Source organism: Strigops habroptila, chromosome 2, assembly GCF_004027225.2.
Source record: "Strigops habroptila isolate Jane chromosome 2, bStrHab1.2.pri, whole genome shotgun sequence".
Taxonomy (NCBI): domain Eukaryota; kingdom Metazoa; phylum Chordata; class Aves; order Psittaciformes; family Psittacidae; genus Strigops; species Strigops habroptila.
Window position 1 is genome coordinate 69,342,935 of NC_044278.2, and position 27,776 is coordinate 69,370,710.

Below are 27,776 nucleotides of genomic sequence, written 5' to 3' on the forward strand. Positions count from 1 at the left end.
TATTAAAATAAAATGGGATAAACTGTGCATGCAAACTAGTCTGTTACCATCAAACAGCTGGGCTGCTCCAACAGTGACAAAGAGGTCACTGTGTGAAAATACACAGCGCTTACGGCAATAAAGGAAACAGCTGATAGAGGTTAGATGGTGGAAACAAGAGGGCAGCCACAACTGAAAGGCAAGGTTGGAATGAAGTCAGAAGGAGCATGGGAGGAGCAGAGGAAGAGCCTGCCAAAAGGCCTGGGTCTGGGAGACAGAACTACAGCATGAGGGGGAAGGGAAGAGCCTTAGTGCCAAAGTCATCTGACTCCACCCGTCATCACACTGTATTTTCAGTTTCTTACAACTCAGATGAACTCTATTTAGGTTGAAAAGTCATTCAGAAGTGATTTCAGAAAGGGAAAATTTCAGAGAAATATGCAGCCATTTCTGATGCAGAACAAGAATATCTTGTTGGCCAAATTACTGAATTCTATTGACTTTTCTGTGAAAGGCTGCAACATCTCCTTTAACATTTGGAACAGAAGCTTGAAAATCTGCATGGGAAGTAAAACTGTTGAAATGCACCTCTACCATCCTCCTGCAAACTGCATACCTTTGGATGAGTTCTATGCATTGCAAAACCCAAATCCTATCTACAGACCACCACACTTCTTTCTACAAGACACTTCCTTGTATTTAACACATGCCAGCCCAGGGCTGAAGACAGCTTCCCCTGAAAGCGTGGTTTTGGACTGCAGAATGCCAGGTCAAGTATAATCCTACCAAGACTGTCACCTCTGTGGTTTCAATGCTTACTCCTGCTAGGGCTGAGCACCAAAGGAAGCAGTAGTATAAGGCAACAAAAACTGGACACTGTGGGCCTCGTGACTGCAGAAACCAGACTGTAACAAAGATTGGAAGTGTCAGTGAAGTCAGACTGGAGTAAAGTAAAGGTGCAGAGAAAATGGACAGGAAAATCTGGAGCAAGTAATAAGGAGTGGGGCACTCACTCAACAAGGTGACTAAAAACTAAAAACAGAGAAAGGAAATGGAAGTGCTAACAGAAACACATGAAACCTAAAATCTAGAGAATGGAAGAGATGGAAGCATGCACTGATTGTGCAAGGAAGAAGGGGCCAGAAGGATAGGGTGAAGGAAAACAGGGGACTATCTAAGGAGTGAGAGAGTGATCTTAGTAAAAGGACTAGCCAGACAAATAGTAAGGTAGAAGAAAAAGTACAAACAAAAATAATTGTGAGGCCCTGGGAAAGGAAAATGGAAATAAGGATCAATGCATGGACATAAGCCTGGAAGCCTGTGGAGCAGGGCACGGCTACATGGGAGAAGGTCCTCTGGAAGAGAACCAAGACTGATTGCTAACTGATGTGGAAGTTCAACAGGAAGGCTCAGACCAGTCAGACAGTGAGCATGGACCAGGTGAGAAGACTGAGGAGTGGAAATTATGACAAGCCAGCAGAATGAAACCAGACCCAAGAGACAAGCTGGAAAGAGGCAGGACTTGAAAACTGTCACGTTAGTAGCAGTGAGCAAAAAGAAGCAAACACGCAGAAGGCACAACCTTTGTATACTTGACCACCCTTTAGAAATGGAGTCTGCAATGAAACTCAAATTCCAGAACTTTACTGCTCATTGCTATTACTGTGCTGTGCAGAAAACGCCCGTCTTAGCAGCAATTGCACTTCTCAGCTCACCACAGAGGTCCATGCAATGACCTTAATGGATCCAACCCAGCTAACAAATCCTCAGAGTATCAGCATTATATTACAAAGCAAATGGGGGAGCGTGGTGACAGTGAAGAAGTAATACACAAGAACATAGGGAATTCTCTCTCTTGCACGCAGAGTTGATAAATTCAGACACACCTTTATGTGATGGTAAATATCACAAACTGATAAAATTTGAGATATAAAGCACTACCTGGCTTCATCTCCTCTGCATACGTATTTTAAACAGATTGAAATGCTGTGGACACATTACTGAATGATATTCATTAATGAAACTAGTCTCCAAATTGTTCAGGTAGACTTCATGCATGCTACTCAAGTTATAGTCCACAGACAGAAGTATTTTTCATTTGCCCATGCCACCAAGCTGTGTGGTTCGGTTGATACGCTGGAGGGAAGGGATGCCATCCAGAGGGACCTTGACACGCTTGTGAGGTGGGCCAATGCCAACCTTATGAAGTTCAACCAAGTCAAGTGCAGGGTCCTGCACCTGGGTCGGGGCAATCCAAAGCACAGCTACAGGTTGGGCGGAGAAGAGATTCAGAGCAGTCCTGCAGAGAAGGACTTGGGGGTGTTGGTTGGTGAGAAACTGAGCATGAGCCAGCAGTGTGTGCTCGCAGCCCAGAAACCAACCGTATCCTGGGCTGCATCAAAAGGAGCATGACCAGCAGGTCGAAGGAGGTGATCCTGCCCCTCTAGCCCCTCTAACCATTCTATGATTCTTCATCATGCTTTTTGTGTCTCCCTTAATATATGGTGCTTTCACTCTTTCACATTAGAGAAACATCCGTTTATTTTCGCCACATTCCCATCTTCTCACACCATCTACTAGAGGCAAGACATCAACAGATTACAGTTTAGAAAGACCATACTAAATAGATGATGCACATGAAACCTTATAGCACAGAGAACTTAGCTTGGTAACTTTAAATATTCTGATAGCAGTGATACCCCCAGCAGCTGTAAGTATTCAGAGTTTCCATGACTGATTGTCATGCAAAGCTTGAGGCCCAGAGAATGAAAACCATGCAAAACTGACTGTATTTAGAAAGTATGTTTTCAAAGATTTGGCTATCATGTCTGAAAAGACTTTGGCAGAGGCAGGGATAGACATCAACACATAGCCCTCCTTAACCACAAGACTGACCCTTCTCTTCCTACCATTCCCTTGTACATTGCCTCTCTTCGCATTTCCATAACAAACGAAACAAAGGTCTACAGACAACAGTTCCCACCCACTACACAAACTATGGGAAATGCCCAGAGCTGGCCTATATAATACACTGAACAGCAGAAGGATTCTTCATTCAGTCAAATAGTTAAAGCTATTGCAAAATGCACACCTGACCTCTGGCATTCCTTAAATCTAAATTATTTTGGAACTGCAACAACCACCCTTGAAATAAAGACTGGTGCATACAATATTACCTGAAATAATTCTAGAATTATGAAGCTATAGGTTTATTTCAGTTCTAGTTGATTTGAATTTATTGTATGTCCTTGAGATCTGTAGATTTTCTGTGGAAAATGAAATAAACCATTAGCAGTAGATTATGACCACTTAAATCAGATTCCTTTTTTATTCTTTATATGAGCCACAGACAGTGATGCAATTCATTGTTAATAATTTAAAATCATTTCCCTCCTCCTGCATTCAGAACAGCCTTGTTCTTTCTTAACCCTTTCAATAACAGCACCTTTAGCCTGATCTCAAAAGGAAAAAGAGACAACAAAATGCACTGTCTATTTGCCTAGTTCCCCCTCTAAATCCCCACCACATACTCAACTTCTGAACCCACTGACTGGCCAGTATTAACAAAACATTACAATCCATTCAAGTTTTATGAGAATGAGAAGCTGCACAGAGAACAAAATCAGTACCTTCATTCAGCTCTTGGGCAGATGAGGACAATTAAGTTGTCACCCAACAGCCAGGCTGGCCAACCTGTATGCAACTGCACAGCAGCCCCAGACCTGCTTTTTGGCAGGACAAACGGGAACATGAAGCCACCTGTGGACAAGCAGTGGGTTTAAGAAAAGAAGATAACAAGCTAAGAGGCAAATGAAGGAAATTACTAGGCAAGGCTAGGAGCAGGAAGTAGTTTCCTAGCAGACAGGCAAGTCTGCTGCAGTTACTGACATGGACAAGTAACGGGGACCCAAGAGACAGAGCAGTCTATTCTACTAGTGCCAGGCTGCTCACAGCCCACATCACTCTCTCCTATCAACATGTCCCATTTGTGGCAATTGGGCTGGGCTGTCCCTTCTTTGACAGGGAAGAGAAGAGGTGAATGGCAATCAACAGAGGCAAAACCAGCTCAGCTACACTGCTGGGAAGCAGAGGTGTAAAGCCAGCACCATCACCCTGTTTCTGCAAACTAATTCCTCTTAGTCTAAAGGACATCATGACTGCAAAGCAGCCAGTGGGCAATCAACACAGGTGGAGTATCTGTCTCCTTGCCTTCCACTCATTTTCCTTAAGAATCAACCATAGCAGTATCCAAGTAACATTCACTGAGTATTTTACAGTGATCAATCGTACATTTGCCACTACAGCTTTCACAATTTTCTTTGCTGCAGAGATGTCACAAGATGGTACAATGCAGTGCCACGTGGAGGTGTGTGTGCCAGCTCTTTACAAGTTAGTTCAGTCAGGAACAGTACAGCCTCATTAACGCAGCACTGCTCAAACAAGGTTAGTCAAATCGGTTCCTTTGTACTGTCCTAAACTGTGCCATAGAAATGTGTCCTAAATAGGGAACGGTACAGAGTACAATGTCTCTTTGGTGACTACTGTATATTAATAATAAATAGGACTGCTATCCATTGATAAGACTGATCGTTTGTACCTCTAATCTTAATTTTCATCCTCCCACAAGCCAGGTTCCCTGGTTTTATTTGAACATCCTGCTTGCATTCAAATCTTCGTTACAACAAGCTTAATAGCTAGACATACAGCTGTCCCACTAGTCTCAGATCGCAAGATCTATTCCACAGATCTCTGACTCCTACCAATAGCCAACACTGATACCGAATGAACTCTCATGAACAAAGCTATGTTTTCTTAATAATAACAGTTGTATAAACATAAGGTCTTCTCAGTTAAAGGGAAACCAACATCAAAAAGCAGTAAAACATGGAACCCTAAACCCTTCTTTCTTTGAAGAAACACGTTTGAAGCGAGGTGTTTCTAGTTATGGGTGAATGAAATGAGAATTCAGCTGCAACAAACGGACATCCAGTCCATATGAAAGACTAATTAGATCCATCTGAGAAGCTGTGTCTAAAACTGCTTCACATATTTCAAAGGAAAGCTCTTCTAGTCTATCTTTTGAGAAGACTACATCAAAACATTTAGTCACAGCTGACGCACATCTATCCACTACAGCAGCATGATTTTTCATAAGCCATAAAAGCTACATTAAAGTAATGTTAATAGTCTGCCTTACTTAAAAATTAAATTAAAGGGGAGAAAAAAGCAGCAAAGAAATTTAGAGCTAAGAAAGCAACTCAAAGCAGCAACGACCTTACAGTTCCCCTCTATGCCAAAGCATCAAGAGATCCCAAACTAGAGTGTCATACTGAATATTAAATGTGCTGAGATTTCCTCAGAGAACAGAGTTAAAGATGAAACACCATCCAGGAGCTGCAGAGTTAACTATGGCTTTCGTGGTAACAAGCCAGGCTCTTAACATTATATTAGCATGCTTTTAAATGTAACTCTTGCTACTCCCGAACCAGCAGGAGGAGCTCACAACATTTTTTAATCTATTCATTCTACAAAATTTGGGCAGGGGGTTGGGAAGTTGGAGGGGTTTTTGAGGGCAGGGAGGAGTTGGTTGGGCTTTTTTCTTTCCAGTTTTGTTGGATGCAGAATCAATGGTAAAGGAAAGCATCCAAGTGATGCTCATATAAGCATTCTCTTTAGAAACTAGAAAGTAACGACATTCATATTGTGGTGTAGGATCTGAAGTGTGCATGGCACACAAATGAACTGAAGACAACACCCTAGCCCCAAGGAGTTGTCAGTCTTAAACCAAAAGACCACAGAAGGACTGGAAGGGTGGCAGGACACACTGAATTCTGTTATGCCAGAAACAAGACTTTATGAAGAAAGAAAATGGTAGGTTATTTCTCTGTATCATTACAGATTGTTAATTTATATTTCAGTTTATTGTTCACTGGAATTCCTGGAATCATTGGATCATGACCCATGGCAGAACATCATGTTGATTTTCATACCACAGGAATTCATCCTATGAAGCCACCTGTGTGGGTAAAACTCTTCATTAGGTAATTTAGAATTAATCACTGTAAAAACCTAGCTCCTTCTCTGCCTTTCAAGACCTATGCTTTAAAACAATGAAGAGAAGTCTGACTCTAACACAAGGAAAATAGGTATCTAAACTGACCACACTTGCTTTTAAAATATTTTACATTTTAGCATCTCGGACCTTTCATTGCATTTTCTTTTTAAGCTTTTCTTGTAGGCTACATACCAGTGCCAGACCATATGTCACTGTGAGTTTTGTAGCAGAACTACAAATCTCCAAAAACTTGTGAATAAACTAATCCAAGATATACAAACCCACGCCAAAAATCTCTCTTTTAAAAGCAGACACACACCTATTGTACCAGGCCCTTACACATACTTACTACTAAACTGGTGTTTAAACATGCAATCCAAATACACTCTGCTTCTCTTTTTGCTTACTACACAAGCACACCTAACACAAGTACATAGAAATATTATACGGGTATACTTGATATTTACCTAAGCGTTTTAACCTCTATCACATCTAATATGTCGCAGCATCTAAATTATCTGAGAAACTCAATGCAGCAGAGCAGAAATGCACACCAGAAACACAGAGTTCACAAGCAGATATTGAGGCCCAGACTACTGTCATTTAAAAAACACGTCAGCAGCCACAGAAATGTAGCAATTAAAGCACTTGCCCATAGAGTCAGAACACGAGGATCAGTGCTCTCCTCAGACCAAAGGATTCAAATGCGCAGTGCTTGCCTCCCAGCAGCAGCTGTCTCCACACCACGAGATAAGATGGGGCAGTCTCAACCTGCTCAGTAAAATCTGCCACTGTAGAGAAGGAAATGCAGGATCTGTAAAGCCATAGAGTCAGCCAACAAGTAGGAGCGCTAGTATAGCCCAGTGATAACGTTAATGCTTTACAAGGTTGGAAATCAAGGATTTTGCTCTTGCCACAGAGCTATTTTATGCATATTGCATTATACAATTGCCCTTATACAAAACACTTAAGTCTTATAATCAGAAAATGCTCTCAATTTGAACCTGAATTAAAAGGGTAAAAGTAAGTACACAACCTCTAGAACAATAGATTTTATAGGTATACAACCTATAGAACTTGATAATGAAGAGTTTTATTTGCATAACTGCATGTGTACTGCAATGGAGAATTTGTGTGCTACTCTGCAAGTAAAATATAAACCACTTGGAAAAAGGCAGGAAAAGTTTTCTGCTCACAGCTGTAAGGATTATCTGCCCTCTCCAGTGGTGCCTTTACACATGCACTTTCCCTTCCTTCAAACTAATATAAGACACTGGAATAACAGCGTATTTTATTCTATACATATAACTATTACATATATATCATTCCAGTGTATAACAATATACATTTAGAACTATATTAACCAGAAAATCTTCATTTACTGCTCCTGGGGTATATGTTAATTTGTATCTCTACTGGCTACCCCTCTTACTGTTTTAATTCCTACTGGTATTTGCTTTTCATCCCTATTAATACAGCCCTCATATTTCTTTTATAGGACCAGTTAGTTATATATTATTATATGCCTGAAGCATACCAGAAATGTAAAATACTAATATAATTCTCGTATTTTATTGACTCTCTTAACAAGATTATTAATTTTATACTGATAGAGTTGGGCAATGTTACTTAATGTTATGGACTGTTGGAGAGACAGAACTTAATATGCACTGAATGACGATCCTGCTCCCTTCACATTTGTTTTTAAGGAGTTAAATGTGGACTATTTGCTTACAGCAACTTTCTGTATCGTTGCTCTGATTTTCCATTATGCTATTCCTTTTACACTAGATAATTTGCATACTTCAGCTGCATCTAGTTTGATTTTTGGGTGATATTTCTTCTTTAGCATTTTTCCTCTCCCTGAAGATAATTCACAAAACAAAGAAAGTATTTTACAATGCAATTTTAAAATCAGCTTACCCCCAGTCATAAAATTTCCAGCAAATGAATACAGCAGAGCTCTCCTAATTAAATGTTTATTACATTTTAATTTGAAGTCAAAGATTAATCATAACTAGATATACATGCATTCACTAACTAAATTAAAGCATACAGATAAATACTTATCTACTGCATGCTGATGATAAAGGATGTATTCAGACAACAATGACAATAATGCATTAGATATGTATTGTTATGCTCTCATTTATGTATTATACAATAGGTTTTCCTTTGCGAATATTAAGCAGGACATAGGCCAATTTTCCATATACATAGATATCTAATAAATTCTTTAATTCTCATGAAAAAGATGGGGGGGGGAACTATTTTTCAAAACAATCATTAAAACCATTCATTTCTTATTGGGCTGAACAAGCTTCACAAATTTTTCATAGCGATTTCATGTTTCTACTATATTTACCTGTTCTGAAATTTGAATTTAGGAAGTAATGACCTAACACTTTGTGAAAATGGTAGCCCATTCTAGTAGCAATCTAAAAAAGTAATTAAGCTTTTTCTCCTCCTATTGAGTGTTTGACCTACACAGGTCTCTCTGGAAACGTATCAAATTTCCATTTGCTCAAAGTCACTTCTGAACTATTTCACCTTACACTTAAAAAAACCCAAAACAAACAACTTTCATTCACCACAACTTCAATGATAAGAAGCTCCTTTATAAGTAAAAACATCTGGAAACTCTTTTTCAACTAAACAGATGAGAAGATGATTCTAAGTTGTGTGGGAAGGTATGCATCTACACAGAGATGAAGAACTCTAACAGAAAGGGCTGTTTTCAAACCTGAAAAAAGGAGAATAACAATTACTTGCAGAGAAATCACACAAATCAGCAATAAAGAATTCTCAAGACAGAAGATTCCCATATGGTAGCAAAGAATCGGAAAATTGATTATGCCAAAAAGGTTTTCAAGAATGCAGTTTATTGCATAAAACACAGCTACAAATTCCTTGTTTAACTAAAATTAGGTCCTCAACCTATGCATAGAGCAACAAACTTCAAACAAAAAGAAACACCTTCCAAAGTGTACTTACTACTGGTGCTCATCATTTGAGCCTTTTAATTCATCCATTCTGCTTTTGTGAAAGCAGAAGTGTAGACAGAAAACAAGATGACCCATCCCTTTTCTACCACCTCCTCCACCACAAAGATAATAATACAAACTGTTCTTTAGTTGTCTAATTCGAGTCACACTCATAGCAGAAAAATAAAATTGAAGAATACTGAAGGAAGTAAGAAGGATGGATTAGAGCAGCGAAAGCATTGCACCACAGTCATGTTCATTACTTCTCTTTCATTCTTTTCTTGAATGAAAATTATACAGTGGTAAATCCAATAAATTGAACTTTACTGTTGGATACTTGCTGCAATGTATTTATGTTCTCCCTTGCTTAGGCCACCTACCTTCTTTGCTATTATTTTTATTATACATTTTAAGCATATTACCTACATGAAATCCATCCACATTGGAGAAGGTGGGCTCATGGCTGTCCATGACACTGACGTCCGATACACACTGGTGACTAAGGAGCTGCTCACAATGGGGAGGGCAGCTCCCATCCAGCATACCATTAGCAAAGGGGCTCCGCACTGGCTGTGAGCAGCCAGGAGTTGAAGTCTGCAAAGAGGCAACAAAGCCACCATACATTGATCCAGTGCCTCATTGGTGGTTGACATCTGGCTTCGAAGAGTCAACTTAGTACAGTGCAGGAAAATCACACATCTACCAGATTTGCTCAATATATGTAGGTTCCCATTTGCTTTTGTCTTGCCTCCCTTTGGTACTCCGCACAACACTCAAGCTTTGTAAAGAAAAAACAGACTCCAACCTTCACCAGCAAAACCAGATCAAGTCTTTCAACGAAATCATAAAATAAACAAATTTCATAGCCAGACCAGCAACCAAAAACGGTAAGATGGAGAAGATTTCTGTCTGAAATTGAACTAAACAAAAGATTCCAGAGTTTGGTGGCGGGATGCTTCTGAGCTGTTTGTTGCTCTTCTACATTAGCCTCATGTAAAGGAGAGTATTCTTCCTTCAAATTCTATTTTAGCACCAATCTCAATTGCTAGATCTCCATTGATGAAAGGAAAAATTTTAAGCATAAGAATACTAATCAAAGCCCAGCATCTGACTATCTGTCCTCCAAAGAACTAAATGGATATATATGACAAGCAGCTTAAAGATTCTTCTAACAATTCATATATAGGACAAAGAACAAAGAAAAAAGAATAAGTGACACTTACGTGAATTTAGTTGGTGAGTTCTTGGCACGCAAGCAAGCAGATCTCACCAAAGTTGCTAAATTTTAATTCTCAAGTCAGGTCATTAGAGTCTTTTAATTGCAAAAGTGTTTGTTATATCACCAGAAACAACTGTCTGATATGGAAAATTCCAGTACACTAATGTTATACAAAATTAAGTATTAGCATATATGTAGCTTGCTTCAGAATGATGACAGAGCTACTTCTATTTTAAAAGAAAAAAATATCAAACTAGAATTCACGAAAAGTTTTCAACCTCTACTGGAAACAAGAAACCTAATATTTTTGTTTGCACTTATTTTTTAAATTCTTCAGGTTGGGGAAGCAAGGCCTCTAAAGTGGCGTAAAGCCAGCTTGCATCGACGACCTCTGTTACAAATAAAGTGGTTAAAACCAGATGGTTATGAAACTCAAAATCCTGAATAATAAAGAACAGCAAAGAACAGTTAACACTGCACAATTCATTAAGATTCTCATGATAAACGAAGAAAACCACAGATGACCCATAGACCAAGATGCTGACGAATGATCTGCTTGCAAACAGCGGGAACCACAGAGCAGCCTGCTGCTCACACTCCCTGCACACAGAGCAAAGCACTGCATACTGTGAGGTGGGGAGGTTTCGGCTGGCGAGAGTAGAAGAGTTAAGGAAAAAAAGAAAGGAGTCACTGTTGGAGGAGTCCCAGTGGTAACCAAAGTAAATCAGGATGCAAACACTGCTGCTGCAATGCACAGTTTGCAGCTGGAGTAAACTTCTGAAGGGGAATGCGAAGGTGGCCCTCCCACTGGGCTATCTAACTGCACCACAGATTCAGCTATCTTTGTCACAAGCCACAAGGGGACACAACCCACAAAGTCAGGAGCCTGTGTCACACCAACTTAAGAGCAAAAAGCAAATGCAGAAGTTCAAAAAGTGAGGCTTGTGTTTCTGACAGCAAAGTTCATAAAGAAAGCTTTGAATTTCCCTTTTTTTTTTTTTTCCTGGTGGTATGTTATACCTCCTGATCAGAAACAAGATTTCTCGATCCTAGTCTATGGCTTTTCTTCTTTGAAGTTTTAAGGCAATTGTTTTTCCATTATAAAGCTTTGAATAATAATTCAGAAGATTTCTGCTTGTGCTGGTTTTACTATATTCTCTTGTCTGCTGCACAGTCACAGAGAATCCCAGTAAAAATAAAATTATTACTAAACCATAACATGTCCTCTGCTACTTCTCCAGTAACAATGAAAAATAAACGTAACTGAACAACCCTGGTATTCAAAAACAGATACCTGCTTTTTGCAAACCCAAGCTCTGGAGTTAATTTTAATACGCTGTACCTTAAGGTTTAGGTGAGATAGACCTCTGGTCACAGTGAAATCCACCTACTGTGACTTATTTCACCAGCTAAGGAATTTTTCAGATGCAAATAAATGAGGAATTATCTCTCCCCATGTATATAGGGTTGGTTAGGGTAGAATCAGAATGCAAAAGCTGCTGTTGCCAATCCCTCTGGCCCAAGCTTAAGGGCATGCAGACTGTCCTACCTGATATCCCTACTTCCTTCCTATTGCTTATGCACCCCTTCACGTGTGACACTGGGAGTGCTCAGCTCCCCAGGGGTGGTCCTGCCTCCTTAGGTAATAACAGCATCATATTGCAGGGATGCAAGGGCATTAGCAGGATCTTCTACGTTTATTATTTGTTGAATAAAAAAATCAAAGGACTAGAAATCAGACTGCATATATGCCTTGTTAAACAGGGCTTATACTAGCCACAGTGCTCATACTGCTGCAAGACATTAGAATTGTTTAGCAGTTTCATTTAAACTGAGATGCAGGTTTGGACTGTGGTATAGGTCAGAAGGATTTTCTGTATGTTAAAATGATAAACCAGCAGCAGTAGCATTCCATTCTCAGAGCTCATACCTCCTGGAGAAACAGTGCAGTTTACAACTCAGCTGCTTGTGGCATCTAGGACTCACTCTCATATGAGCTTGTATGTTCAGTTACCTTCAGAATTGATACAGACAGAAGTATAAAAGGATGCATAGGGCCTAGAAAATGAAACCGAAGTAAATCTTTCACAAAATACGTGTGCACATATGCATGCACGTGTAATTAGTTGTGCTAAACGAAACTCCTAATTCGGGTAGGTCCAGCTATGGGAATCAGATCTCTGAGCTCACAGCAGAAAGGGCCTGTGCAACACCCACCACAACCAGCAGCCACTCTGTGCCTTCCCCACTGCAAGCAGTGGCAGCTCCAGGCTGACCAGTCAGTAATGACATTGAAATGAAAAGATGGAAAGCCTGGGGGCAATGCCTGCTCCTGGGAAGGGCTATGCCTGTCACAGAAACCAGTGCTAGTCCAACTCCAAACTGGGCTGAAACTTGACAGAAGCGTTTTGTTGTTTGAGCAATGGGTTGTTTCCAAGTTCAGAAGATGCCTGTAGGGGCCATTATGTAAGTTTAATTCAGTAAAAAGCTGCATGCAGACATGGCCTTCACCCCTGAAGCACCATTCCACAACTGAGTGTCACTGCCACGAAGCAACAACACAATAGATTAGGTACTGAGTAAACAGTTGTTCATGACCTCCTGGAATTCTTTCTGAAAGAAATACTACAACTAAAATGACCACCTCCTTTCACATTTGAAGTAGTACACTTGCAAGAGAAAATTTTTTAACGTGCTGACCACAGTGACTGATCTCCTCCATACCCTTTTTACAGTGCAACTGTGATCCACATGGAACAGAAAGCATCCCTACTCTCTATTCATACTCTCACATTCATCATGAATATGTGTAGAATACAGTGTGATGGAGTTAAAGGTAGTATTAAAAAGGATACTGATTAAGCATCTTGTTGCCCCAGTTAAGGAAAAAAAAATAATAATTTAAAAGTGCTAGGTTTTCATTACCTCAATTCATGTCAGTGAAAATAGACACTTAAAAAGACTACCAGTTTCAACTAAAAATCATGTATTTTACCTTGACATTTCAGTAGAGCAAAAGTGAATCACTGAGATAATATTGTCTTCATAATATGAAATATTAATTTAAATGTCCTTTTTCAAAGAAATCTCATTATTCTGAATGCAACATAGGTGTGAACATCATGACTGTAAAAAATATCACGGAGCAGATGTTGCAGAAGTTTCTACTCTTCTTGAGTGTCTTCATTGAAAACAGCTGCAGAGGTAAACTACAGGACTTCTGGGATTCCTCATAGTCCTGCTTTTCAATGATTCAAAGAAAAACTGACCTCTTTAGACCCTTTTGTAAGCCTTTCCCTAAGAGTCAACAGAAACTGTGCAAGTCAACCACCTATTTAAAAAAAAAAAAAATTTAAAAAAAACCCACCTCAATTTGATTGTGGAATAACCATTAACAGACTTAAAAAGTAGTTCTCTCTATAAATCTGCCTTCTCAATACTCCAGTTCAATCAGCTTGTCTTGGCTTTATTCTGTTGAACAGCTGAACTACCTGACACAGCATTACTGTTCTACTGTCATGGTCTGCCTTTCTGCCTTTCACACGGAAAACATTAAGCGCTTAAGTAATTATCTTAGAATATTTGTAAAAACAATAGTTTATACACATTCAACCAAAGTGACCTAGGCACATCTTGAAACCCTGGCATTTTACTACGACCACGTACAGTTTTACTACTGAAGCACCGTATAATTCCATCCCAGTACAATTACACATTCAACATGCTTGGTTCTTTGATTATTTTTTTTTTAATCACTAAATTAAGCTAAATCACTAAATTAATATAATTTTTGTTGACACTGCACTGATTTTCTTGCTCTCATATATGTACAATGGAGCATAAGACCTTACTTCTAAACAAGACACTAAACAGGGTCATTAGTTAGAAAACCAATTTAATAAACAAGTAGATAGAAAAATGTTCCACAGGCATGAGCAGAGAAAAATCTTTGTACACTAGCAATATTTAATTAACAGCGAGTCTTGTTTTGTAATTCACAGCAATGCCTATTAAAGACATAATAAACATCTATAGTCACTGAACAGACAGAGAATTTTAGTAGGTGTCAAAGATAATGTATATTGACTCAATACATTGAATTTCTTAGAAAATGGGCAGAACTTACAGAAAATGATGAGCCATCCTTTGAAACTGCAACTGGGTAAATTCCATCTCCTAGACGCACAGAGAGCTCCCAGCTACTTCTCTTTGATTTGGCAATAGGAATTCTAAAAAAGAAACAGACAGAAGAAGAATTTTTAACAGAGATTTCATGCTTCTCCCATTTTAACCAGAAGCACTTGCCTCATAGGATGGTCATGAAGGATATAAAATATCATTAATCTATAGACACAGTTGGAGAGCATACTTGAAAAAAAAAAAATCCTAAATACATTTTTCTGTCAAATGGCATATAAGGAGAAAATACACTCTCTTTCTAGATTTGCCTTGACACACTGGGTACACTGATAAAGTTATAGGAGGCTCTTGAATGCAGCCAGTGCTTGCTGTAGAATTAGCTCAAACAGATGAAAAGCGGATGAGAAAGTGGGTTGGCAGGAGAATAGCAACAGTGATAGCTGGAGCAGCCTTTTTAAGGGCAAAATATAATCACTATTTCTTTCACCTCATTCTCAGTAAACCTTAATTAAAGTCCAATTACAGACAAAAGATTCAGCTAAACAAGTAATACAAGTAATTTTATAATTCATACACATTTTAGAGTATCTCATCCACAGAGCTGCTTAGGCAAACTGAAAAAATAATGATTTATCATCACAGCCCACATGCAGGATTATACCTATTCCTGCAGCATTCTGTGGCTGCACCAGTTATCTGGTAATAGAAGAAATCTGAATCTTTTCAACTTCAGCTTAAAGAAGCACACCTGACAGCAAAGGAATGAGACCCGAGTCTCCATTCTTGGAAGTTCAGAGTGAAACAAGACATTTTCAGTTATTTTATTTAAATGTATATTCAATTTCAGTTTCCTCATCCTAACTTCTTCCTAACAAAGTCTCTTCCACTTTGTTGTAACAGCTGGTGTCTGAAGGTATCCTACAATTTTTCTGATGAGTGGATGCCAGATATTAACATCAGCAAGCACCATGTATCCTAAAGAGAAGGTACGAAGGTGGAGTTTAAACTCCACTAAAACAAAGACACATTATTTTGGAATAGCTTTTCTTCTACACTGACACACACATTTAGACTCTTTGTAAGAAACAGACATAAGTTCATCACCTTTAGGTCTCTTCTAAGGATAATTTCTGCTGTAATGTTCATCTATTGTACATTATAGAGCTTACTACATTTTACTGCAGCCTCAGAGTCTTAAAACTTGGAAACATGTATTTCTCTGTTATGCCACATGCATCCTCCTGAGAATTGAGATGCCCAGTGAACCATATCTCCCTATAGGAAGTGCTCAGGTTCTTTATGGAATCAAGAGGCAGAAGGCCTGTTCCTCCAGAGGCCTCAGGAGGAGAAATTACCTGCCTAAGCCAAAGATAACACGCTGACTTGCTAAGTATTTCAACAATTATTTTAAGAAGGTTGAGTTTTTAGGCACCTGAAATCTAAGCAAGTACAAGTTCAGGTACCTAATTAGGCAAGAGTGTCTAAAAATTGTGCCTTGCAATGTGCCTGAAAAGGGGAAATGAAAACACTAAATATATTAGCTAGACAAATAGATGCATGCTTACCATTACTTACTTCTGGATCCAAGGCAAGTAAGGCCTAAACCAGGTATCACCAAACATTTTAGCACACCTCTTAAGTACCTCGACCCATGAAGTTCATGGAAACAGATACTGAAAATAACCTGTTCCCACAGTAAAGATGCTAAGTGTTACCTGTCACATTTAATATACAGCCACAACTGTCAAAACAACAAATCTGAGGAAATACCTATTGCTTACTGGGTGCAATGACGTTTCTCAGAACCTTGTCTTGAAATTCCTGTATATCACCAAAACGTTTAGACTGGCTGATAGGAAATGTGACAGACAGGAGAGTTCCTGAAGAATAGGAACAGGAATTTCCTGCACAGGTAGCAGGCAGCAAGATGAGAGATGTTTTCATTGCACTTCCTGGTATCAGAGCACCAGGAAGGAGGGATGTAGCAGGGGTTTGGCAGAGCCTGGCTATATTCTCTATGGTACTCCAGTGTAATAGCCAACAGGATTTAGTGGTTTCTAGCAACTTCATAGTTATAGCATTTCTTATATAAGAGGTAAGACCTCATCTCAAACACAGCTTAGTAGATCCGCTTCACTGGTGGCACGAGATTCCTTATAGGCCTGCTGGCACAGCCCTGCTTCATATTGCATTTGACTGGAAGTGACCTCATGAATCTGGCTGCTGGCCATCAAAGGAAAGACAGTCTTGTTCTCCAGCAGGGATTATTTTTGTTCAGTTCTGTCTTGCTGAGCTTTGTCAAGTGTATCTCCAAACAGGATGCACACCTCTTGAAAGGCATGACTATGATCACTGCTTTGCCTGGGTTTCAAACAGCCTCACAGGCACATAATTCCCCTCTCTGCAACACTGGTGGTCAGCAGGGCAAGGTCCAGAGCTGCATCTAATACCAAGTACATGGCAAGTTGTACTTCTCTCCTGGAATTGCTAGACCCATTTGCACAGGGACATTTTTCAGCTTTGCTAATCAAACGCCTGTAGTTTTGTAATTGTTACACTGGCTAAGACACACTAGACCATGAGAATCCTACTTTTTCTTCATTAAATCAAATTCCTTTCAAATAAATTATCTTGTAGTAGATGCGACTTTGATGGGATTCAGGGAGGGCGGGAAAGGGTTCATATTAGTAAGGATCACAAAGCCCAGAATTAAGGATCAAAGTCCAAGTTTCTTGGATATAGAAAGGAAGCTGCTCAAGTCTGTGAACTCCTTTAGAAATGCAGAATTTTCCATCAGCCTAAGAAAGGGACTTTTTGGTGGAGTTTTTTGTTATTTTGTGGGGTTTGGGTTGTTTTTTTAATTGTCTGAGAAGTCCCAGCGCATGAGAAATAATCTCCTGGTTCTTGGCCAAGGTTGCTTCCTTAGCTGAGAAATCTTCTAAGTCCTCCAAAGGGAAAACATCTGGACTTCTGAATATATTTTCCACTAGTTCATGGAAAACTCCCCAAACTTCTGGCTATTTTCAAAAAACTTTTAAAATTCTACATCCTGGGCTGAAATCTGACATATTCTATTTACAGGGAAAAAAAAAAAAATACTGGAAGAAAAAATAGTATCATTTTTACCATCATAAAAGACACAAAAAACTTAAGGCGCTTCCCCTCCAATCCTAGATTCAGAATCACAGAATGGTTTCAGTTGGAAAGGACCTCAAAGATCAGCCAGTTCCAAGCCCCCTGCCACAAGCAGGGACACCTTCCACCAGACCCGGTTGCTCAAAGCCCCATCCAGCCTGGCCTTGAACACTGCCAGGGATGGGGCAGCCACAGTTTCTCTGGGCAACCTGTGCCAGTGTCTCACCACCCTCACAAGGAAGAACTTCCTCCCATTATATAATCTAAACCTATACAGTATGTTTTCCATGGGGTTCAACATGCCCTTCCTTTCTTCTCACAGTTTTGGCAAATGACGTAACATGAAAAAAAAAACTTCATTTACATATAAAGATCATTGGCTGCAGGAAGAAACACAATTTTAGCAGCAAGATGAGTGCAAGGTGAATGGGAAGCGAGGCCACAGAGAGTTGCGCACTACTGTCCTTTGCCACAGAGGGAAGGAGAGAGCAAAGGCAGCACCGTGGCCATGAAGACATGAGGTGGGTGGAGAAGAATGTTATGAATTCCCTCCATACAGAAATGGGCAGTTCTAAATCTCTCTACTCCATATTGACTTCTAAAAGGAATTATCACAAGCAGTAGGGGTACCGATGATGAGTATGGTGATGGCTTGGCTCTAAGTCACAAAGGCATTACTTTAAAGTGTTGAAGTTATAAACACATGTAAATGGTGCAAGAAGAAAAACCAGCAGTGCTTGCCTGCTTGGTTATTTATTTTCAACCTCTGTCGCTGTTTGTTCAACTACAGATGATGTCACAGTCCCATAATTTATTTCATACACCACACAGTGTATTATGTCCCTTTTACCCCCAACTGCCATGACAGAGAGAGGAAAGGAGGGAAGGAGATACTTTATAATATTGCAGCAATTACAGCCCCTGCTTTCTTTGCAAGTTTTCAGGGAGGAAAGCAGACAACTGCTAAAAATTTTAGACTGACATATACTTACTGTGCTCATGGAAAACAGACACTAGTTAAACTATTATCTATTCTAGTCAGAAAACAAACAATGAAGGAAAACAGACACTCACAAAAGCACGTCAAGTAATAACTCTGCCCCGGCCCGACCATTTTGATTGCCATCAACCAATCAGGTAGAAGGAACTCAATATAACTACAATTTTCTGCAGTTTGTGGCAAATAAACTCCCCTCTCCCAATTACTGTTGATGATGTAATGAGCTATGATAAATGTCACCAGCTCCTAAAGTGTCAAGAAATTGAGTATAGATTTTTTTACTTCCAATTCAAAATACAAGTTCTAACACTGAAGGAAAAAATCCTTACAAATTCTCTTTACTTCCGATATTTTTGCTGCATAATACTTTACGTAAACACAGAGAAATCCCAAACTATCATAACAAATTCTCCCGTTATGAAAGATTATAAGCGTTTGAAAACTACCTTATATGACACTAGGTAAAGCTGTTTTTCAATTGTGCAATTACCTATTCAGCAGTTAAATAAAAGTGAAATATTGACTTAAAACAATGTTAATGGTCAAAGAATCATTAAGAAATCCTTCATCATAACTTTCACAGCAGGTGGCCTGTAAAATGATCAAGAATAATGTGCTGGATTCCGTAGCCACCAAGGTCAGTTTCTGCATACAAATCTTTGCAGGGGGAGAAAAAAAGACCTTCAGAAAGTGGGCCATTCATCTGAACCAAGTTCAGAGAATTTCCAGCACTGTGAAAAGATATGTTATGCAAGCACATAGATGTATTCAGTGGGGGTAGACTGAACCAGCTACATGGAGACTACAAAGGAGCCCTCCCATGGCTCATGAATAAGTTGAGGAAATGATCAGAAAAAAATGGAGAGATGTTTAGACAGATGGCCCACTTAAAATGCCTGGGACAGGGCATAAGCAATTTTAATGAAACTTTAGATCTACCATATAAATTGTTTCTTATTTTCTCTGCCCTCCCCCCCAAAAAAAACTCAAGAAAGGCAAATAGAAATTTAACAACTCAAACAAGAACCTATCTTATGATGTGGAAAAAAAAAAAAAAAAAAAAGGGAAAAAGGGAAGTAAACCTCACACTTTTGAGCATTATTGGTTTAATAAGTTCATATACAAAGAAATATCCTTCACAGAACCTTCAACTATCAGATGAATATAAAAGCAGGGAATGATTAGATTAAAAGAATTCTAAACAGAAGTGTACTGCCAAACAAAACAAAAATCTAAGCTTTACTATCTGAGTACTTTCAACACTTTCCAACATAAAAGTTCATCGTTGCATAGAGAAGATAAAAGCACCACTTTCACAGGATTATTTTAAGAACTTAAAATTATGTGAAAGGAACCTAAGAATCTGGGAATATTTTATCCAGCAATTTGAAGTATTTTCTACATCTATTCACACACATTTTCTACATATATTCAGATTGATCCATCCATACACATCACACGTACTTTTACATAAAAATGGGGTTTCCTTCTTTCTGCTTTATGCGCGCATACGTATACATATACCCCTCTTCACCAAGAGTATGAAAATATACCATTATTAGAGTAAATTATAGTTCCGCATGTCATTCAAAATAATAACCTCTACTAGCCTGTGTGCCAGCTGATCAGACAAAGGCCGAAAGAATTACTCAATGGTTATGTCAAAATGGTTTTACATTACATTTTCTTACATACTTCATTTAGATCGATAACAAATATGCCTATTTATACCCATGTACCCTATCTGAATAGTGACCACAGGAACAAATTAAATTACATGGAAGGCGAACTATAAAATAAAAAGCACTGCTTTAAAAGGATGCTATGGACTGGACCATGCTTTGATGCAAAACAGTGTGCATCTGGAGGCTTCCTTTAACAGAAGCCTTTTGGGCCATTTGCATTGACATGGGGCTTGCAATCCAGTGTCAAACGAAAACCTCCAGTGCTTGCATCCGTGAACCCCTGATCAAGGCTAAATAAACAGTTACAGCTATATCTTGTAAATCTGGGGTGAATTTAGCTACCCATATCTAAGCAGCTGGCTCCACCCCTTTCATCTTCATTTAACTGTTAAGTAACCCTGCAGACAACCTGAGCTCACCCTAGCTCACCCTCTTCCATGCTGAGGGTCTCTAAGTGTGCAGGGGTTGTGTCCTGCAAAGAGAGTGACCCAGCTGCTTTGCAGCCAGCTTCCTCAGCAGCCTCGCAGCAGGGCAGGAAGCAAAGGCTCCTCTGCCAAAGCTGTCTCCACAGAGTTAAGGACAATGCATGCTCCAGGCATGCAGGAAAACGTCAACAATTCAAAGGCTCTTGAAAAATCTTTTATGGCTTTTAGCTTTAAGTCTATCGGCCAAAGGAAGCAGGATTGCTGCTGTTGTCCATCTTGCTATAACAAATTCATGTTTGCAGCACGTATGTCCACAGAATGAAAGATCTGGGTTATCGGTCTCCCTCAGCCTGTGAGGGTTCACGTCTACCTCCCATCTCTCAAGAAAGAGCCACGGCCCAAGCAGGCATTAGGGGACTCACTATCCTACCCTGCTGATAGTAGGAGGGAACAACAGATGCATGAAGACTCAGAGAACGCAGCTTCGCAGACTAATGATGCATCCTCTGGGACAAAGAGTTTTGGCATTTGGTCTTATGCCAAGAAATTTCTATGCATTTTGCATTTAACAAACTGAATGAAGCACAAAGCAATCCTGGGAGCTGCAAGTACTGCCCAAGATCTCTCAGTTTCAGAGGACGGTCAGACTGCGCAGTCCTTCAGCAGATGCCAGCATACCTTGAAAATTACAAATAAATAAATGTAAAACATGATATCTGAAACTCATTTCCTCTCCTATGACATGTCAGGGCCTACTTTAGCTTTTGGTTTCTCTTGGAAAAGGAAACATCACAAGCATTAATGCTGGATAAGAGATGTTGCTCCTTCTCTCATTGCAAGTATTTGTAAGATGAGAAGCAAGGAAGATTCCAACCGTGTGTTCAAAAGTAGAGAGAAAATACATTTATTTTACATATAATTTACAAGTTTGTGTTCTGATCTGTTCTTTCAAACCATCTTCCCTAAATCAGCAAAACTAATTACCAAAGAAAACCTACTTGCAAGCAGGTGTGTTTAATCAGATCAGTCAACAATATTGACCTGTGCATACAGATAATTGTTAAACACCTGAAAATCAGTTCATCTTAAAAAAAAAAAAAAAAAAAAAAAACACAAACAAAACGGATATTTCTTCTCCATTGAAATAATTTCACAACTTTGTTTCTCTCTAATACCCTTTATTTTTATTAGGAGTTTACTTCAAGCAGTTTGAAAAACTAATAATAATAATACACTCCACAAAAGGAAAATTACAAACTCCTTTTCCTGTGCAAATTTTCCTGTACTTCCTTGAACAAGGAAACTCATTAATTTTCTTATTCTGCAGATATTTGAGAATAGTCTTACAATAATTATCTCACTTTCTTTTAATGTTCAAAGAGCTTCAGAACAAATCACTGTGCTGCAGTAGGGAGGACTTCAGCTCTTGTTAGCATCATCCAGTAGCAGTTATATTCTTCCATATAATATGATGGTATTGGGATGTGGCTGCTTGTGGGGCAGCCTGCTTCCTGCACCTCCATTCAAACAATGATTGTGCCCAGTAATAATGTGCTGTTTTTCACCTTCTATTAAGTTTAGAAAATTACAGGTTTCTTTTGCATGTTAAAAATAGGCAGCAAGCAATCTCTATACTGCTAATATGAAAATGGAGGTGAAATCATGAAAAGATTACCTACTGATAAATTTGATAGGGTAATAGTAGTTCAGTTTTACATCTACACATAAGACTACTTTCCATACTCAATTATTTTTTAAAACATCCAAACTCAATGCTAGGTTTGCTGTACTCATCCCAGTAGTGAAATCTGCCTGACTCACAGCCTATTAATCTTAAACTAAATTGCCACTAACCACTATAAACTGAATTCAAAACACATTTGCTGCTTTAATCCATCTTCTCTTTTGTCAGAATTTAAGATTTCAGTTATTCGCACAATTTTCCAGTAGAAGTTTTGGACTGTATGATATCTCAGATGTAATCAAGACAACATTGAGGGTGTGAGAACATCAATGTTTTAGTTAAGATTGCGAGTAGTTCTTAAAGCAAATTATCCCAACCATGTGCACTTATGCTGCTTTGGATCACATTGCAGAACAGTCTCAGGACACAGGAACCAGGTTCTTGTCTGATGCAAGACAGACAGAAGCCTGGCTCCAGAACTGCACCCAGCACACTCCAGCCACAAATGGGCATTCAGTTCACAGGACTGGATTAGAACTAGCCAAAAGTCAAATGCATATAGTGAGAGTATCAGCTACTCATCATGAAATAGAAATCCTCTTATACTGGTACTCTAATGACAGCTAGATTAAATATTGAAGAATTCTTTATTCACATAGAGATTTTGATCTTAATGGCAATTTCTGCAATTGTACTCCCTCAAAACCATAAGCTCAGTATTTCATTCAGATATTGGGCCATAGTTTAAAAGCTAAACAAAAAATTATAGTTAAAATCAGGCTCAAATCCCCTTATTTAGTTGCCACAATAAAAAAGAGTTAAGAAGTGCTTAGCACCTGCCAGCTCCTTTCAGTTGGAAGCAACAAGAATACCACATGGTGCAGCACATCTGAAAAATCATTCCACCAATTTGGAGGAGAACACACACAGAATCAAATTTTAAACTTTCATTTTGAAACAAGAAAAAAAAATCTTGGCTTGACATTCCAGTGCTGCCTCTATCCTGTTATGTGATAGTATCTTCTTGAACACATCACTGTTTCTCCAGCTATTGGTAATTTTCAAGGTTAATCCCCCCAAAACTGATTAAGCTATTTTTTTCTTATTCAGAGATGTACATCTGAATGCATAAACTGTCATATACACCATTAAAGGCAGTAGAATCTGACTGAAATACAGCATTTCTTTAAAGAAGAAAGTTTATAAGACAGTGAAACATGTCAGCACCTGCACCTGCTCAACTTACTAAAGGAAGCACCAGATCAGGAGTGAGAGACAACTACTTCAGTCAACGGAAAAGGAAAGACATCAGAGTAAGGTCACCTCTGAGGAAAATTGTCAAAAACACTGGGAGTAAGGCCCAGTAACACTGGGCCTTCTTCAAGACCCACAGGGAACACAATGTGCAAACTAATGAAAAATTACAAATTACATTAAGCTAACAAAAAAAACCCCAATACAACAAACTGTCTTAGAGCCAAACTGAAAATACCTTCTTCTAATAGAACACCACCTCCAAATATCTTTTTGAGGTTAACAATTAAGTACTGAATGCTGTCTTTCCTGTGCTTAATAGTTTTATTTAGGTCTTTCACCTAAGCCTTACTACAGTACTCATTTTAATCTGTCAGTCCCCTTAGAACCAATGAGATCATATTGCCAGAAGTATGGAATTTTTGCTGCGCTTTGTAGTACCAGTGATTTGACTCGGTCTCTCTGAAGCCTGTATCCCAAAGGTCATCATTTAAAACAGAATTATACTCAATTTTTTGCGCATCTTGGAAAATACAATGCTTGCACCAGATTCCGGTGGGGTTCCAGAGTATTGTAAGAGCTCACCCATCATGCAAAGCTTACCACCTCCTGCAAATTTGTTGCAGCCAAACCAAAGAATACATCCAAGAGGTTAACCATCTTGTGCCAATGAGATCAGTTTTGCAATACAGCCGTACCGATCCTGTTTGTTCTGCTGTGATTTCTCCTCTATACCACACTTAATTCAGGAAATACATAGAATAAGCAATCAGGATGAGGCACAGTCCCAGAAGAGGATAGTCAGATTTTCCCTTACTAGCCATCCTATATGCCATAGTGTAAGAAACAGAAGCTGGCCAAATAACAGTGATTAATTTGCAACAATATATTTTTCTAGACAGTGGCTAGCTTTTCAAAAAGATGTTTCTTTACTGCATACGCAAGAACTAGTGCTGGGTGGCAGCAGAAATATCAGTGATATATCTATCAAACCACAGACAAATGTGACTATAGTGTTTGGCTAGAGGTACTCAAGCCAGTTTCTGATAGGCAATGTGATAGCTACTTCCTCTCCCTAACGTAAAAAATGTTGCATGTTTCACAGATTCTAAAGCTTTGTTCTCTATTTCTTCTGCACTAGATTCCTATGGAACAAATTAACGCCACTAATTCTATCAAGCTAGAGAGAAAAAAGAAATAGCAGATGAGAAAACCCCAAGAGTTCATTAAAAATTATATTAGATAACATAAAATATCTTCAATAAGTATATCTTCAATAAGTACTAATTTCTCATGTCTAGACAATTATAGCACATAGCAGAGCCCCAGTGCCTCCTATTACCTTCAATAGATCTTCTACTGCACTTTCAGCTTACACCCAGAGTTCACACAACTGAGCTTTCACCACCCGATATTAATCATCTTTACTCTTTATGAGTAATGGAAAGAGAAAGGTACCTCTCCACAATGAGTTAGACCTTAGATGGGCTGAACTACCTTTGGGTGATGCTTACCTGTATTTATGACGTTACTTGGGCACTATGAATCTGGGTCACAGAAACCCAGGCTCAAATTGTCATATGTATTCAAAAGAGGATAAATCTCTATTGCCCTCCATATATTTTCATCCTTTTAATAGGACAGCTGCCATTGTTTCTATTATGGTCTCACAAGTAAAGAGAAGAAAGACGGTAAGAAAAAAAAAAAAAGTGTGCAGGTTTCCTACTTAGCTAAAGTTACATGCATCAGACATGAATAAAAGAATTTCAGAATAAATTATTAAAGTAGGGTTGATTGTGAACAAAAGAAAATTGTAACAGCTAGTGCCTCATGCTCAGTATTATTAAAAGAGACTTGTGCCCACTAAGCTTTCTGCTGACTAAAGTTGAAAAGTTGAGCAGCCAGGCTGTGTAGGAGGGATGGACCCAAGAAGTGGCAGTAACACAAAGTTTAACACAAAGTAGGTCTTCTACTTAGATTTCCTTCCGCTTATTTTGGGAGAATAATGATCAATATAGCATGGCAACATAAAAATGGCCATACTGGCTGGCCCAAATATCCGTCTAGTCCAGTATTCAGTGATCGACAGTAGATAGATAATTAGGGTATAAGAACAATACAAGAAGGTAGTCACACTTCTACAATGTACTTAACTAGAACTTCCTTCTACTTCCTTGTCTTTCAGCAAGACAGTTAGCTCAGTAATTCACAAAGCAAAGAAACAGATTTCCTAAATAGAAAACATTTTCCAAACACGCACACAATATATATATAAATAACAACCCATAAATAATACAGAATCACAGAATAGTTTGAGTAATGTGACATACAGTATATTTTTATATGCTATATAAAACACATTTTCTTTAAACATGATTTCTTACACATCCAATTATTATTTAATGAGTATGATTACACATATGTTTAAAAAGATGGTACTGTTCTTTCTTAGTAAGCTAATACGTAAAACTATTTTTCTGTGAATGTTCCTATTCTATGAACAACCATGAGCAGATAACTTGTTTGTGGTCAAAAGGATGTTCGAAATGGACATGAAGAATATTTTTTTCACGAAAAATATTCTTGACACACGAAACATATATTTTGAACAGAAAATGTAATGTGGAACTGATGCACAAACATGACATGACATACATTACTTCACTGGTTTTGATACAGTGCCTGCAACTATGCCCACTGGTATTTCCTGAAAATTTAGATGGAAAACTACAAAAAATCAGAGAAGAAACAAATAAATAGCAAGGGAAGAGCCAAAGTATTTACAAAATACACCTTCAGAAGTAGTGTATGGTAGCTGAGAGTGGATACCTTAGGAAGATCTTTAGAAATGGTTCTCACAACTTTGCCTTCAACCCCAACCCCTTCTTTGAACTGCTGAGGAAATCAATCATAGAATCATAGAATGGTTAGTTCTTTCTAAACCCAAAGTCTCCTTGTCCATATCCAACATAACTTCTCTAAAATGCAAATGACTGCAGCCCCTTCTGGGCCTTCCTGTGTGAGACAAGCTGGCCTTGTCTCTGGGGAGTTGTGCTCTACCCTATACAGGCTGAGAACATGACATTTCCCATGGCAATCCCACTTTTTTCAGACTGTGAAACAGCAAAATGCCATCAGCTCTCACTAACTCTTCAGTGTTTGGTAGAAAAATGGAAAGCAGGACCTGAAGAACACCATTACTGTGTCACCAAGGCATATCAGATCACCACCAATGGCAGAGAGAGGAGCCCCAGAAACATGTACCACAACAATGGGATAAAGACAGAAACTTAAAGCCTGGGAAGGATAAAATTTAACAAATACCCCAGATTTTTTGAAGTGCTTTTTATATCTGGAATTCAGTAGACGAATTATTTGTATCATCACACTACTAACTGCAGCAAGACGAATTTTACTAAGCACCACAGAGAGAAAGGATAAAGACCTGTCATCCTCTCCTTTCTAAGTCAACGGGTAAACATCCCTGGTTTCAAAAGAACTGGGTCCTGAGCTGTTCTTTCCTGCCCAGTCTTTCTCACAGTAAAAGCTTTGAAGATATATGCTAAAGGGAAGCCACAGCCAAAACAAACTCCAAGCACCACATCTAATTACACGGAGAAGTAAACCACTGAAGAATGGTCTGTGAAGGATATTAAAGAATCATTCACGATCACAAAAGGAAAGTCATCTGAGCAGTCTCAACACAGATCCAGGGAAAAATAGTCAGGCCTTTGAATACTACGAGCCAAAAGAAATCAGGATATTTTTTATTTAAGGCACCACATATCCCAAGTATCCTATCTGAAAAATGATGACATATCCATGTAGTCTTTCTTTCAAGATTCATGACACCACCAGGTTACAAAGACAAAAATATACAGCACCAAAGGGGGAACAAAAAGGACTACCTTAAACGCAGGTAGCAGATCACTGATTTTTTGAGTCATGAAAATCTCAGGCATGAGATTCGACTCCAAGATAGTGAACAGCAGCATAATTAGCAATGTTACCTCTCAAGTAATTCTCCCATTAGAATTACACAAATCTACATTGTCACAAAGCAACAAATAGGCCTGTGGTCTTAGATATAAAGACATGAAAAATGTTCCTTTTTTATTGCTGCTTGGTAATACACTTAACAGGAAATATCTTAACAAGAAAGTAAAGAAAGAGCTCTCCAAGACTTCTGACACAAAGGCAGGACTCATTTTTCTCG

General features: G+C 38.8%; 1 protein-coding gene across 4 annotated transcripts in view; it reads right to left on the reverse strand.

The window, feature by feature from the left end:
- PCCA (propionyl-CoA carboxylase subunit alpha) overlaps positions 1-27,776 on the reverse strand; it is a 277,569-nt gene that overhangs the window by 96,048 nt on the left and 153,745 nt on the right. For all 4 annotated transcript variants that reach the window (XM_030476424.1, XM_030476421.1, XM_030476422.1 and 1 more), the window contains one exon: positions 14,364-14,466. In XM_030476424.1, the coding sequence (XP_030332284.1) occupies positions 14,364-14,466 (103 nt within the window). The remainder of the gene's footprint in view (positions 1-14,363; positions 14,467-27,776) is intronic.